The following is a 15,972-nucleotide window of genomic DNA, read 5'->3' as shown; positions in this document are numbered from 1 at the left end:
CCTTAGTTTGTTTGGTATTGTTTGTCGATAGCTTACAAAAACATGCATATATCTTCTATATATATTAAAGCGTTAGCTTACAACTGATTCCTGATTTTGTATATAATATATATATATATATATATATATCAATACAGTGCACAAAGTACTAGAACTAAAGATAAAGATTTTGTAAAGGTATTTGGATTCAATTATTTTTAAATAAATTTCTGTTAATCGGGGACAGTTCCAATTATTCTTTATTATTGAAAATCACCACCCGGCTGGTCCTAAATCCCTGTCCGCAGGTGTCTTCTCTGCCTGGGAAGATATCGGTTACATGCCACATCTCTGGACTCACTCGACTGCCCGTCTGAGTGTTTTATTTCCTGTTCTCAGCGGTCCAACTGTGAATCGAACTGTGCTTTCGGTGCCCAGTGCCCAGTGGTCAGTGGTCAGTGGTCGGTGAAGTGATCGTAATAAAGCCACTTTGACGTCACTTGCAGCCAGTCCAGTTCGAGTTTGAGTCTCTTTGAGCTGCTTTCACGGTCAAGTTCATCTCGCCATTGTGTTCGCTGGCTGCGCGTATAGAATTCCCCAGATGTAATCTCTGCGCCTCTGGAAGATGGGCCGCCGCCTCAGTTGGACTTTGCGAATGGAAATCGCCTGAGCTCTCGACGAGATGTGGTCGGATAAAAGCGCAGTTTGTTTGCCATGGAACGGCAACGCGAGTGTGGCCGCTGCATCATTTCGCAACAGGGTTCAAATCCTAAGTCTTTTCTGTGACGAGGGGCAGGAGGATCCCATCCTGGGTTTGCTGGCCATTGGCTGTGCCTTCGTCTGCCTCTGCCTTGTACGTACGGGAAAGTGTCCAAATCCGAAGCCAAATCCGAAACCAATACCGATTCCCCCGATTATGATTACGAACACACGCACGGCTACGGCATTGTCGCCTCGCCGACTTTCACCGAAAAAAAAAAAACCAAAATGACGTTGCAACCTGCATTCGCCTCACTGAGAAACCACATTTGACCAGTGCACATTAAATTTTTTTTTTTTTTACCAAAACCAAAGTGAAATTTCCAGCGTTCGCTTTCATTAGAAATGGGGAGTGGTTCGTTGTCTGTCTGCTTGTGCCGAACATGATTATATAACTCCGTTGAGGCGGGTTCTGTCAACGGGGAAATAGCTTTTAAATTAGCCATCCCATTCGGATAGATGGATGGATGGTTGTTTAAGATCGTTGGGATGGGAAAATAAAAGCCCGAACCAAACGCAATCGAGACACGAAAACTGGCGTCTTAAGGTTTAATCTTCAGGCCCCCGAGACGAGCCCTGCATATATAGTAATATGTAAACTAGTTTTTAATTATGAAACAATAACCAGGAAGCTGCGTGAGATGCGTTTCGAACCGGGACTGTGTAATCCCATCGACATTTGCCGGACTTGTTTTGTTTTCAGTTATGTTTTCTTGTAATTGCCTCAATTTGCAGCCACAAAAAATATTTATAAAGAAAAATAAACCGTAAGGGAAGCCCCAATGACATCGTTACGGCAGCTTCTGTCACGATCATGGTAATGATGACTGCGGGGGATCAAGGATTTCCTGATCTTAAAATGCGACGTGCAATTGTTTTCGAAGATTTTGTGGATATTAGCAAGGCTGTGATGATAAAATGTCGTCCGAGGTTGATGGTATTGCCAAACAATCTAATCAAAAAGTTCAATGGAACATATTTTGCAATGTTGACAGATAAAACATTTGTAAATGGATTTTTTTTTCAATTTTTCTTCATTAGGATTATTTTTATGTTATTTTAATAGTGTTAATTTGTTAGAAATAGTATCATATATACAGGAGATCTTTTTCTCATACCATTAGTTACCATTTTGGTTACATTACATTGTAAATATTGATATAAGCTGCTTCTGCACAAATATTGATGTTGATTCTATTTATACCTATCGAAACTGGAAACCTGACCATTACAATTTCCAATTGTGGACAGAACCCGCTCTGGTTAACGACCTTTCAACCGTGTTGCAACCTCTAAAGTCTAGACCAGAGCAGCCTATACCAATATTTATTTGTCCCCAATGAACATGGCACTTTTGCCCAGCCCATCCGTGGATCTCTTTGGGTCTTTTGTGTGGGGCAGGCAGGGCGAGTCCAATTGCTGGCAATGAAAAGGCAAAATGGAAAATGGAAGCACACAAATAACCAGCCGAGGGCAGTTCCATTGCTTCACTTTTCTTTGTGACGACAATGATGATGATGACGGCTTACCCCGATGGCGATGATGTGACTGATTATGCTCATGCTGCTGGGTAGCCGCAAGTCGATCATGTGTGGCCAATTGTTGTTGGTGCTGGTAATTAGCATCATTGGTCCAGCCGGAGGATCGCGGCCTGGTGGTTGGGGGTCGCTGCTCGGTGGCTCGGTTTCTTTGGTCTTTGGTCTGTCCACTGCATTCACTCGCCCCTTTCCCTCGGCCAATTACCAGCGACCGCGACCTCAGCCAAGTTTTTGAGCTGTGTGTTTATGTGCCAGCCGTTTCTCGATAAGCCACTTTCGAATGCAGAGCCAGCATTTGGCTTGGACTCGGACTCGGGTTCGGGCTGCGTCTGTTTGGCCAGCCAATTCAGTTGCGTCGTCGAGCCCGAAGAGAAAACACCATACCAGATCCACAACCCAGAGCAGTTGCAGAGCCGCCCAAGCCGTGAAAGTGGTGGTCACCAGTTTTGCCTCCGAGTTATTGAAAAGGAAACTGCAATTTATTGCGAAATTATATGCACTTTTACTCAGTGCCATTGCCAGTCGCTGGACAATTGCTTTACATAATCCCGGAGCAATGTACAAGCATACGGTCAAGTCCAAGTTGAGTCAGGTGCGCAGTAATCCTCCATCGGTTGTAACTGCCACGCCCACATCGCCCAAACATGGATTAGGGGCGGGCAAGAAGTTCTTCTCGCACATAAGGCACAAAATCGAGGATAATTTAACGCCCAAGTTGAGTGGAAAACTGTATTACAAAGGGAGCAAGCACACCAGATCCATGAGTGCCCTTTGCACGGCGGTGGATGGAGGATGTGTGGGTGGGAAGTACACACCCAAGGCGGTGCCCATCAGTCCTGTTCCAATCCAGCAAATGCCCAGCCAGATGAGCAGCAGCGTCTGCAGCTATGTGGACAGCGATGAGGAGAGCCACCTGAGCCTGAGCCTCAATTTGGCCCAGCAATCGCTGGAGGATGAGATCTTCGCTGAGCTGGAGAAGGTGGCTCACGATGAAAGCAAACTGAATGAAGTGCTCCAGAGCTTCGATCAAATACTCAATGAGTATCCACCTTTGGAAGGGACTAAGATGGCTGCTCCTCAGGAAGAACTACCCGCTCCGCCTGCGGAGTTCAGTGATCGGCAGCCCATGTTGGCCAAATCACACAGCACCCTGAGCATGAACAGATCCAGGATACAGGTCTACCAGTCCCCGGAGCTAGCAGGATCAGTTTTGCTACTACGCGGAGGAGGCACCGATTCCAGATACAACTCCCTGAGTGATCTGAATGGCAGCAAGATACCAGTGCGCAAGCAGTCCAGTCTGCGCAAGCGCAGCGAAAGCTTCTGTATGGAGCAACCCATTTGCCTGAGAACAGCCAGTAAACAGCGTACTCGATCTATGCTAACCCTAAATACCACTGGACCTTCAAGGGCTGCCCTTCCAGCAGCTGTAGCCATACCCAAGCGAGCCAACTCCAGTTTGGAGAAGCGACAAATAACCAACAGACCAGTGCCCAGGAGAGCCAACTCCACCCTAAAACCCAAATCACCCAATGCCAACAGCGATGAACTGCTGGTCAAGTGTTTGGCCAAGGGTCAGGAGATCCTGCGGCAGGTGGAGAGCATGAGTGCCCAGAAGCCCAAGAGAACCAGCAGTCGAGGAGTCACCAAGGAGCACTCGCAGCTGGTGAAGAACAAGAAGAAGCTTCAGAAGCTGCACTACGCCAACGAGGAGAAGGTGGGCCGACCCAAGCTGGAGTCCTGCAAGATTATACCCCCAAAGCTGGGTGAGACCTCGGACAAAAACCAGGAACTCCTGGTGAAGGTAGTGCAGGATGTGAAGAGCACACCGCAACAGCCTCTTAAAAAACCCACTAAGGAAATCCGAGCAGAGCAGGAAGAGGATTCGGATGACTCGGGACACATAAGCAACACGCAGCTGTCCACATCCACCTCCACGAGCAACTCCACCGGGAGTCTCTGCGAATCCGAGGGCGACGAGGCAGAGGAGCAGCCACCCGAGATTAAGAACTGCGGTAAACAGTCCAACAAGATCGCAGAGCTTCTTCAGAAATTCGAGGCAGCTGCGGCAGCTGGAAAACAAAGTGCCATCTCCACGATGCACTGCCCCACCTCGAATGTAGTGGCCACCAAGGTGGTGGCCCAGGTGCAGGCCGTGTGCTGCATCCAGACCCAGGTGGAGATCTATCCCACCTACACGAAAGAGGTAACTATGCGGCTGCACTGACCTGGCAGCGGCCCAGCCGATCCCGCTTCCGCTTCCGATCCTCCCCAGCCACTCCAATCTTAACTCTCGGCTGCATCTGTCCATATCTATATCTAACTCTATCTAACTTATGCTGTAAATGGAATAAATATTTATTGTACAAAACCACTTGCTATGGGTTTATATCTTTCCTCCTCTCCTCTGGCACTATCCCATCTTACCCTTCACCGCTTTAGTTTGGTTTTCCCTGATCTTTTGGCTATATATTAGGTCCTATCTCCTGGTTGCTGGCGTACGTTTCCTGGATTGAGAGTTGTTTTATATATATTTTTGGGATCTTTATAAGTCTTTATCAACTTTTAAGACTGTAGTGATGAACTGTAGATAGGATATATACTTTGTATAATTACTTTTTTAATTTATTATATCTGTACCAAGTTATATTTCTAGTTATTTTGAAATGGTAATCCAATACCTTCAAATTTCAGTGTGATCAAAAAATGTCCATTGACATTTTTCCATGATAGCCTTAGCTTTCTCCAAGCCTGAAATTAGAATTAATGGGTGCTTTAAAGCCCACAGATTTTTAGCACCGTCGAGAAAGAAGTGCTTTCATATGGTTTTTTATCGATCGCTGTCGGTACCAACCACTCCCTGGGTTCCAAGTGGTCTCATCCGAGTGACCATGCATCCAACTATCCGCCAGCAGCAGGTGATGACTGTGCCAGCACTCCAAACTCAACAATTGCCGGCACAAGACAGTTTAGTTTGCCATTTCACATTGGTTTACTTTCATTTTTGTCTACGTGCCGGGCATAATTAAAATTTCGAGAAAATAGTTTCTCGACTTGGTCGCGAATTCGGCGTTGACAGACAGACAGAGAGGGACGTACTGAGATGGGGGCCACACCTCAAAGGTGGGGCTTTTCAGCAGCTAATTTGTATGGGAACCCGGTGGCCCTAAATATGCTAAACACATATATTCCGCTGACTATGTGCATTTCCACCTGCATGAACCACCTCCATTAGCCATTAGGAGAGGGCACCATTTACTCCAGTGATGTTTTTGCCTTTATGGCAATATCTTGTTTACAATTTCGTTTTCATTACCCTCTGCCGGCGTCGTTTCTTCTTCTCACTTTCACACCTGTAAGAGCGTATGGCATCTTTCTTGGCGCACAGGTGTTCAAATTGCTCATAATTTGAATTCTCCTCTTTTTTGCCCCTCCATTAATCCCAATCTCCATCTTCGTTTGCTTGGTCTGGGCCAAGTCAACCCACCTTGACCTTCACTTCCTGCGAATGATGTGATTTTATTTTTTGATTTCCCACTCTCCGCTTTGCTCTTAAATGGTTTAAATTTGATTGTGCACCTGACACGTGAAAGTGAACCAAATCAACCTATTGTTCACTTTTAAAAATAAATGTAGTACGAGTATTAAGAAGAATTGAGGTTACTGATGCAACTCCATTTTATTAAGTTACTTTTTTCAAATATTGTTGTTTAAAAAAGCGTTTTGCATGATGATGAAATATACTATTTGCTACTTTTTTGAGTTTCAGTGGTGATGACTAGGAATTTATAATTTTATAAACACATTACTCATAATAAGATTAAATTCCTTTAAAGTTACTGGTCTAAAGCCCTATATGTGAATTGTTTTGTTTTGAAATTCCCTAGTTAACTTACGCGGATTAAGCAGTGACTTCCATATCCAAAAACATGATTTTAGATTTGAGTTCTTGAACCTAAAGCTTTATAAGATGTTTTGTTTCGGTGTTACATACTACATACAGATTGAACTGAAATCTGTATACGTGTTCGAATTTTAATTTTAGGAATAAACACATTTAAAAGAGCTTTAAATCATAATTATTAATGTTTTAACTTTCCTAGAATTTTAGCATCCAATACTTACTTATATATATATTACATTTTTTTTTAGATCCTCTTCCGCTCAGGAGTACTCAGTGATCTGGAAGCCAAGCGCGATGTCCTGCTCTCTGATCGTATTATACAGCTGCAGGCCTTTTGTCGCGGCTACTTGGCTCGCAAAAAGATGTCTCAGCGAAGGGTTCAGGTAAATCATCTCTATAAAAATATGTAGAGTCACCTTTTATAATCCTTACCATTTTTCCCCCACAGGAACTGGCTGTGCGCTGCATTCAACGCAATGTCAAGGCATTCCTGGCCGTTCGCGACTGGCCCTGGTGGCGTCTCCTGGTCCGGGTCACCCCCCTGCTCAATGTCCACCGCACCGAGGAGCAGCTAAAGACGGCCAACGAGGAGTTGCTTATGCTGCGCGCGAAGCTGGAGAAGATCGAGTGCGATCGCAGCGAGGTCAAGGCGGAGAACCAAAAGCTGGAAGCCAAGGTGAGTCCGAAGATCCCGATGGACGTGTGTCCAAATGGGTATGCAATTAAAACTGCGCCACTTGACATGACAAGTCATCTGCGAGATCATGTTTGCGTTGGCAGTGCTTGCATATCTGGGGCGCCAAAAGAAAATGAATGCTTACTTAATATATTTAGATTGTATTGCACCAGTGGGGGTTCTTCATCGAGAAAGAGATTCTGTTGCAAGAAAATAAGTATTTATATTTGGTCTTTAAATGTATATATAACTAAATAATAACTAGTTTGACAGTTTATTTTCTGGCGTCTTCAGAAGTGTTTTTAAGGGATCGAGTATATAGACAATGATTCTATGAGGTGACTTTACAAACCAAGACCAAAACTTTTTAAACAGCTCAATTCTTTACTATTGGGTTCTTATATACCTTATATTTTTTCCTAAGATTAAGGGTTAATCAATTCAAGATCGATTTCTTTTTCCATAGTAAGCGCGAATAAGATGCACAATCCGCCAGTGGATTTCCATTTCCCTTTCATTTGTATTATTTTGTTTTTGAAGTGGACTAAATATAGACTTTTGGGCATTGAACACCAACTGACTCTGACTCTGAGAGTCCGTGCGAGCACATATATATATTTTCTGGTGAAGATGGATGTGATGCGATGTGGATGCTAAGGCAATGTTTCGCACATATCGCACACCAGAATAGCCAGATGTATTTTTAAATGCTCTAAAAGATCATTAATAATACTTTGTCGCGCTACAGTTGAGTTGCAGCTGGGATAAAATGCGATAGGATTTACATAATGCCATCAAAGATTGCCAAATTATTGGATCAACAGTTGGCCGAAATCGAGAGACAACCGTCAGACCATAGATTATGTGATATAGCCGGAACTGCTGCGATGTTGCAATTGACTTGGCGCCTCTACTCTCGCTCTCTCTATAATGAGATATAGAGATTTCTCTGGCTATTGGTTTGCCAAAAAGTAGAGAGAAGAATAGCCGGCGAGCTTTTTTTTCCGATGGCCAGAACAGAACCCAGCGAAATCCGTACGCATCACTTAGTCGCCGAGCAAACGTCGCGTACGCCTGAGGCCCGAGGAGCCGTATCCGGGAGATTCGATGTGATCCGATTCTATCCTATCCGATCTGATCTGATCTGCCGTGCGTCTGTGAAGAATCGCTGCCAAAAGCAATAAAAAAAACCAGCGAAAACAAAGGAAAATCCGTTGGCAATTTGAAGCGTGCGCGAAATAAATGCAGCAACAACAAGTCAACCAAAAATTCAGTCCGAGATAAATTTAAATTGCATCAACGGTCTCAAGTTTTTGACAGCCCCTAGCATAATATAATCCCACAAAACACACGATTGATATAACAAACAACGACAAAACGACATAAAAATTTCGAAATTTGCGAACAGAAACACGAATAAATTCGACAAATATTGGCCAAGGAGAAATCTTGCACAGAAACAAACTCCCGAGCCAAGATACCAAACCCCCTTCCCCAAAAAAACCCTCTAACCCCTTCCACCCCCGCTTGCAACTAATCCGAACCCATGCCTCCCCTGTCGCCTGCTAATGAAGCTACCGCTGACATTGCAGCTTCAGGAGATGAGGATGCAGTACCTCTAGAATCGAACCGATCGGAGAAGCAGAAGTTTCTGGCCCGCGTACTGGCAGCCATGAACGGCGGACCGAGATCAGGAGGTCTGGCCTCCCAGAACAACAACAATAGCAGCGGCTCCTCGCTGAACTCCACATTGAGTGGATCTGCTCCGTTGGCCAGACCACCCAAACCACCGCCCAGCCAGGCCAGGAAGCAGATCCGCCTGCTGCCCAAACAGCGGGAGCAGAGTCCTGTGCTCAGCAATGGCCACACCACACGATCCTCCACCACACTGAACACCACCAGCAAATACACTTCCAAAACCTCGAGCTCTACGTCGCTTTCATCATCCTTGCTGGGTAATAATAAGGACACTGAAAGCCCGTACGAGATCTCGCTGAAACTGCCACTGAATTCGGTTGCAGGTGCGGATAGCAGTGATCGCCTCCGCCTGGTGAACCGTTCACCCAGTCCCGCCTACTCGGTGTCCTCGCGCTGCTCCACCCAGTCATCGATCTCCAATTACAACACCAGCTCAAGGCTGCAGACGCCGCCAAGAAGGGTCTTCCCGCAGAGCTACACCCGAGGATCGGGTGGTTGTGATCCCTACGAGATGCGGCAGCTGGAGAGCTCGCCCGTGGTCTTTGATGGTAATCTGTCCTTTGTCCTCGGCTGCCAGAGACAGCCGGTGCATCAGTCGATGAGGGCCTCGCCCTCTTTCGAGGATCCGCGCACCTCGTCCGCCTATTTGAGCGAGAAGATACAGAACTTCCTCAAGCGCACGGATCATGTGCAGGAGGAGTGGACCGCCATGGGCAGGAGGACGCGTAGGACGACCAGTCAGAGTGGCCGCGCAGGAGGATCGGAAAGTCGATGCACCACGCCGGGCAGCACCTGTTCCGGCTACGATGACTACGATACCATTTCGCTGATAGAAAGACAGCGGGAACGGAACAGCATGGAGCGCTGCGGATCGGTGGGACGTACTCGCTCCTCGCAGAACATCCTGACCAAGGCCTTCCAGCTGGCCAAGCAGCTGCCTCACACACCCACATCACGCGGCAATTCGGTAGCCCGGGATCGGGATAGGGAGTCCTCGGTGGCTACCATTAGTCTGACCAATGGAGACCACGACGATGATGATGATCGCACCATTCGCGAGGAGGATGATGAGGTATCAGTTGGTCTAACCTTGAGCTTGTCGCTGACACAATTAAGAGCTCTTGTTGAGTGGGGGTGATGATGTCTCCTCTTCATAAATATTAAATTCCTAAACAAAACAAGACGGCATTTAATGGGTGGGGGCTTCCATGTTGTGCTGACATTGACAGCGGCGAAGCTCCTCCTCCGTCCACCCCCACACCTGAGTTGGAGGAGGATCTATTTTTGGGAACCAAATACTGAGTGATTCACACGGCGGAATTCTTTCAGACAGTAGGGAAATATTCCATATTCATATCCATAATATTTCTTGTTTTCTTTTTCGTTTGGGGCGAATAAAATAAATCAAAAGTTTAGGAGGTGGGTTTGGCAGCATTGAAAAGAGATTCTCCAAAATATTTTCTGGAAATTCTTTGAAAGAGTTTGAAAGTCTAGAATCAAATTTGTATGAGGCCATTGCACCGACCTTCTGAAGTTTATTGAGCCAGTTTCCATTTGTGTCAGGGAAATAGAGGTACTATTTTTGACAGATATGCTTTGATCTATGGTTTAGTAAATGATCCTACGAAATGAGTAATTTCCCTGTCTCACTTTGTGATCTTAAGACAATTTTTCTTTCCAACTTTCCTCTTTTTCTTTTTAGCCATTCCCAATATTTGCTAGATACTTTGTATATATATTAGACAACGTCATGGGAATGTGAAATAATTCTGCTGACATCAATGAAGCATTTGTTTTAAATAGGAATGGGTAGTATTTTGAAATCTATTGGGATCTTAATTTTTATATTCAAATAAAACATGTTTTAGGGAAAAGAAACTTAGTTTTGTTTATTATGAACGTTTGTTCTTTTTATAAGCTAGGAAAGAAAAGCTTTGTTAGGAAAATAAAACATGTAAAGTGTTTCCTCTCGGATGTTTCCGCAAATCAAGGTTCATTGAGTGTATCCCATAACTCACCAAATATCGCCACTACTGCGGAGGCGTTCTGTAAATAATGATCTTACTTGTTTGGACATATGTATCCATGGCACACAAAAATTCAATTCAGCGAATCCAAACAAACAGTCAAATAATACGATAATAAATTCGTTGAGAAATCTAGTACACAATTAAAAATGAATCTTCTATATTTTTCGAATTCCTCTCAATCCTTTCAGCTTTCCGAGCTGACGGTGGACCTGGCCGAGGAGCGATCCACGGCTCACATAGCCACCGAGCGTCTGGAGGCGGAAACGGGTGAGCGACTGAAGCTGGAGAAGGAGCTGGGCGATCAGGCCAACAAGGTGAAAAGCCTGCAGGAGGCGACCGAGAAGCTAGAAATGGAGCTGATATGCGCCAAGTCCGATCTGAATGGCATCTCCGAGGACGAGGATGCAGAGCACGAGGATGGCGGCGGCGCAGGAGGAGTCTACAAGCTGAAGTACGAGCGGGTGGCACGTGAGCTGGAGTTCACCAAGAGGCGCCTGCATACGCAGCATGAGCACGATCTGGAACAGCTGGTCGGGCTCAAGAAGCAATTGGAGAAGAAGGTGGGCTAATTGGCTTATAGATAACCTATATTACCAGAGTATAATATGTTACCCCCTTCCATTTTAGCTTTCCGATGCCTACGAAGAAGTTGAGGAACAACGTCAGGTTGTGGGCCAATGGAAGCGCAAGGCACAGAAGATGACCAACGAGATGAACGATCTGCGCATGCTGCTCGAGGAGCAAAATGCCCGCAACAATTTGCTCGAGAAGAAGCAGCGCAAGTTTGATGCCGAATGCCAATCCCTGCAGGATGCAGCGCGTCAGGAGCGGCAGGCCAAGGAGCGCTACGGTCGCGAAAAGGACGTCCTGCAGGCCGAGAAGTTCACGCTGGAGCAATCGCTGGCGGTAAGTTGTTGCTTTGGCTATTGGGCAACATGTTGATAAAAGTCTCTAGCAACATTTCCAAAACACTAATCAACAAAGACTAGTGTACAGAAGTAGTCATAAGCCTTAAAAGGTTCCGAAAAATAATGAACTTTGAAAAAAAGCTATCTTAAACTATCTACCTTTTCTAAGGTGATAAAAGTAGATATTAAATATTTGTGTACCTAATTTTAAACCAAAAGTGTACCTAAATATTCTCATGAATACCAATGTTATTTACGAACTACTGGTTGCACAGTGCTCGAGCACATTGCATTTGAGATACAGATACAGATAGTGGATATCTCGGACTGGGAAACTTGTTCGGCTCGTTTCCCCATGCACATTCTGAGGCATTCTACCTAGACTGCCTGCTACCTGCCCACACCGAGCATTCAGCACATGTACGCATGTGCGGCATGTGCGATCCGCTCTCTTGCATAGTTCCATCCCGATCCCGAGATCTCGCGGTTCTCAGTTCTTTCGTTCTTAGTTCTCAGTTGTGGGTTCTTGGGGTTTTTATGTTTTTATCGGCCTGTACTCGAGACTGTTCTATACCTCTCTCGCCGCTCCGTATCTGTATCTCCGTCTCGGCCTTTCGGTCACACATTTGTGGATCTCCGCTTTGCTGCTTTCTTCACGGTTCCGCTCGACAGTAGCTCTTCGAACGTCAACGTGCGATAACTGGAGTACATAGTTCCGTGCGATTCAATCCCTCCGCCGTCTGTCTGTCCCAGTATCTCTGTGTTCTGATTGTTCGGCCTGGCAAAAAAGAAATTAAAACGTCGGCGGCGTTCTCATTACGCTTTCGATACTCATAATTAGCTGGAAGAGGAAGAGCCTCCATGGAGGGCGGTATCTGAACTGGCCACTGCGATTTAGATAGCATAAACCCAGGGTCAGAGACACAGAAACTGAAATTTCCCAGCCCAGTACAGCCATGAGTTTCCGCTACTCAACTCGGCTGATTCAAGTGAGTTCAAATGGGCACAAAGTCGAGATCTGAAATCTAGAAAAACAGATGCTATTAAACTGCAGATGTTACTTTCGAATCAGAGAAAACATATATCATTTATATCTTACATTTTTATGGTGATTAACTAAAAGTTAATTTATAATTTATTTATTTAATAGGACACCCGTTTGGATCTTGACCTCAAGGAGGAGAAACTCGCCTCGCTGCAGCGCGAACTGGAGGAGATGACCTTTGGTGGCGGCACAGAGGAGGAGTTCGCCCAATTGCGGCGCTCCAAGAACGAAACGGAGCGTCGGGCCAAGGAGCAGGAGGAGGAACTGGACGAGATGGCCGGCCAGATACAGCTGCTGGAACAAGCCAAGCTTCGCCTGGAGATGACGCTGGAGACGATGCGCAAGGAGGCACGACGTGAGTCCCAGCAGCGCGACGAAGAGCTTGAGGAAGTACGCGGCAATGGCTACAAGAAGATCAAAGCCCTTGAGTGCCAGCTGGAGACGGAGCACGAGGAGCGAACCCTGCTGCTGCGCGAGAAGCACGAACTGGAGCGACGCCTCTCCTCTATGGAGGATCGCGATCGCGTTGACCGCGATGCCGAGGAGGCACTCAACCAGAAACTGCGACGTGATCTTCGCAAATACAAGGCCCTGCTCAAGGATGCCCAGACGCAGTTGGAGCGGCTTAAGGCTGACACGCCTGGCAAGACGCTCATTAGGCAGCTGCGTAACCAACTGGAGGATGCCGAATCCGCTCGATCACTGGCCATGAAGGCAAGACAAACAGCGGAAGCCGAACTGACCGAAGTACAGGCCATGTTCGAAGAGTCACATCGGGCCAGGAACGATGCTGAGGAGCGAGCCAACGCGGCGCATAGGGATCGCGCTGAGCTGCAGGCCCAGATCGAAGAGAACGAGGAGGAGCTGGGCGAGCTGATGAAGAAGTACAGCGCCACGGTGAAGCAGCTGAATACCGAGCAAATCAACGTATCCGAGGCTGAGTTTAAGCTGAACGAGATGGAAGCAGAGCGCAACAATCTCAAGGAGCAGGTGGCCGAGCTGCAACATCGCCTGGACAATGTGGAGAATCTGGGAGATCCCTCAATGGCCATGATGTCGAAGAGGTAAGTTACAATACAATCACTGAGTATAGATAATTCTATGTGTTTTTTGAACAGATTGGAGCTGCGCACCAAGGAACTGGAATCCCGCCTTGAGCTGGAGCAGGCCACTCGTGCTCGCCTTGAAGTCCAGGTCAACCGTCACAAGGAGGCCCTGGAGAAGCTTCAGAATGAGGTGACGCAGTCAAAGATGCGTGAGATGCAGGCCCAGGACGTGATCAAGAAGTCGCAAAAGAGTCTGCGCGACATGCGCGAGGAGTTCCACACGGTCTCCAGTCGCGAACAGGAGTCGCTCACGCGGCGCAAGGACCTCGAGAAGAAGATGGAGCAAATGGAGTCGGAGGGAGCGGCGCTAAAGAACGATCTGCGTCTGGCCCTGCAGCGGATAGCAGATCTGCAGCAGGCCATGGAGGAGGAGGGCGAGGAAGAGCTGAGCGAGAGGTGATTAAAGGAATATTGAACCAGAGAATAGAAGCTAACTAATGATTAATTTTAAACCATTGCAGTGATGAGAGCCTCAGCTCGGTGGGCTCAATCAGCGATCTGGAGGATCGACTGCGGCCAGTGCATGTGAAGCGCAGCTCACAGCAATCTTTAAACGGCAGCATCGGCGGAAGCGGCTCCGTTGTCAGCTCCACCCGCACCGTGGTCTTTGAAAAGGACGACAACAGCCCGAGGTACGCTGATAACGAAGTCAACTCGAACAGCAGAAAGCAGCACAAGCATTAAGGCCCAAGCACACAGCGTAGACTACTCTACTACTCTCTCACCCTCTATTTGTCTGAACTCTTAATATATGCCTATCGCTAGTTAGCTAGTCTGTAAGGTCTGTTGCTATTTGCCGGCTTATCTAATTTAAATAATTAAACCATACATGCAAACCATCCGCCACAATCCACATCCACAAATGACCCCAAAACCGAAACTCGACAACAACAACCGCCGCCGACACTTTAACGCTGCAATTCTCCGACGTCTCCTGCCAAATCAAACAAAATCATAAAAAACCAAATGCCCCCTAATATCAACGATGCGTGTAAATATGTTAATGCATATGTGACAAAAACCTAAATACACAACAAATCCTAACTCCGCTCCGCTCTGATCCGCATCCGCAACCGCTCCGCAACAACAACCCGCCCCTCCCAATCCGCGTGTGTGTGCGTGTAAACCATTAGCTTTTTCTTATTGTAGAATAACAGTGACGTCGCCATCGTCGCCACACATTCATAAGCTGGCACTGGCGGCCAAAGCCATACCGGCCAACAAACCGGACACAAAACCCGCAGCATCATCGACCAGGAATGGATTAGCAGTGCCAGTTGTGGCCCACCATTAATGGCCAGGATCCGTAGCTGGCCAATCCGTAGTAGATTCATCTTTGCTCGCGGCTAGTTGTTGACCACCTGGTCCGGCAGCTTGTAATTTGTAATTTTTATTTTTTGGATATTTATTAGTTGTTTATGATTATTATTTGATTACTGTTTAGTTCAATATGTTTAACTATTTATTATCGAAATATAGCTACATGATAATATATGATACACAAACCCAAAAGGCATTTGAAAGCAATGCTGAATCGTAGTTAATTTAATTTGCGCGACAGTCCCTAAATGAAAAGTGATTAACATGTTTTATCCCTCTCGAAACAAACAAAAAGAAAAAAACGGAACTAACACCTATAGCCTATATAGAATATAGTCCATTATCCTATAGCCAACTTAAATAAAATTAGTTAAACGCGTTTCAAAATCATAGGCAAGTGTATGCAAATGCAGTAAATTGAATCTTTAATCAAATTAAATCCCAAAAAAAGCCGAGTATTTTACAAATAACTCTTATTCTTATACGAATCATCAAGCCCTTCATAACATCAGTAATTAAACATCATTAGCTTCATTCATCACATATGGAAAGGAACAATTTAAATTTAAACGTAATAACTAATATTGGAATACGAAATTTTGCAGAAATCGTCATGTAACGGGAAACGATCCATGAAAATCCTTATAAAAACTAACAAAACAAACATAAACAAATAAATATATTGTTATAAAACTTAAGTAGTGTGTTTTCCTGGGTTATTGAGTTATTTTAAAAGGTGTTATAATAGGAATGGATTATGATATGATCTTTATAAAGAATATAGAAATCATACAAAAGTTATTGCATACTTTTGGGCAACTTTATTTTAGATCAAATGTAAAATGTATGTTGAATGTAAGAACTTTTTTTACATGCCTTTAGATTTTGGCTGAAAAACTAATTAATCCGAAAATCAGTGGGATCTTATTCCAACTTTTTGCCAGCAAACAAAGCTATTTAAGTTTCAATTGATAATCCCAAGAAACCTTCCCTCGTTTTATTGGCCCAA

The 15,972-nt window shown here is 45.5% G+C and overlaps 1 protein-coding gene across 13 annotated transcripts in view; it reads left to right on the top strand.

Annotated features, from left to right (window-relative positions):
• Positions 1–15,661, top strand: part of Mhcl (Myosin heavy chain-like) — a 32,304-nt gene extending 16,643 nt beyond the window's left edge. For 2 of the 13 annotated variants that reach the window (XM_065866735.2, XM_065866739.2), the window contains 8 exons: positions 6,429–6,563; positions 6,629–6,856; positions 10,773–11,144; positions 11,212–11,490; positions 12,643–13,601; positions 13,656–14,039; positions 14,105–14,275; positions 14,793–15,661. In XM_065866735.2, the coding sequence (XP_065722807.2) occupies positions 6,429–6,563; positions 6,629–6,856; positions 10,773–11,144; positions 11,212–11,490; positions 12,643–13,601; positions 13,656–14,039; positions 14,105–14,275; positions 14,793–14,937 (2,673 nt within the window). In that variant the 3' untranslated portion in view covers positions 14,938–15,661. Of the gene's footprint in view, positions 1–646; positions 833–2,642; positions 4,483–6,428; positions 6,564–6,628; positions 6,857–7,896; positions 9,627–10,772; positions 11,145–11,211; positions 11,491–12,293; positions 12,482–12,642; positions 13,602–13,655; positions 14,040–14,104 lie in introns of those variants that run through there. The other 11 variants (XM_065866741.2, XR_010654482.2, XM_065866737.2 and 8 more) reach the window with 11 other exon arrangements.
• The last annotated feature ends 311 nt before the right edge of the window (positions 15,662–15,972 follow it).

The sequence above is a fragment of the Drosophila suzukii genome, chromosome 3 (genome assembly GCF_043229965.1).
Source record: "Drosophila suzukii chromosome 3, CBGP_Dsuzu_IsoJpt1.0, whole genome shotgun sequence".
Classification (NCBI taxonomy): Eukaryota; Metazoa; Arthropoda; class Insecta; order Diptera; family Drosophilidae; genus Drosophila; species Drosophila suzukii.
This window is presented reverse-complemented; position numbering and strand designations above follow the sequence as displayed.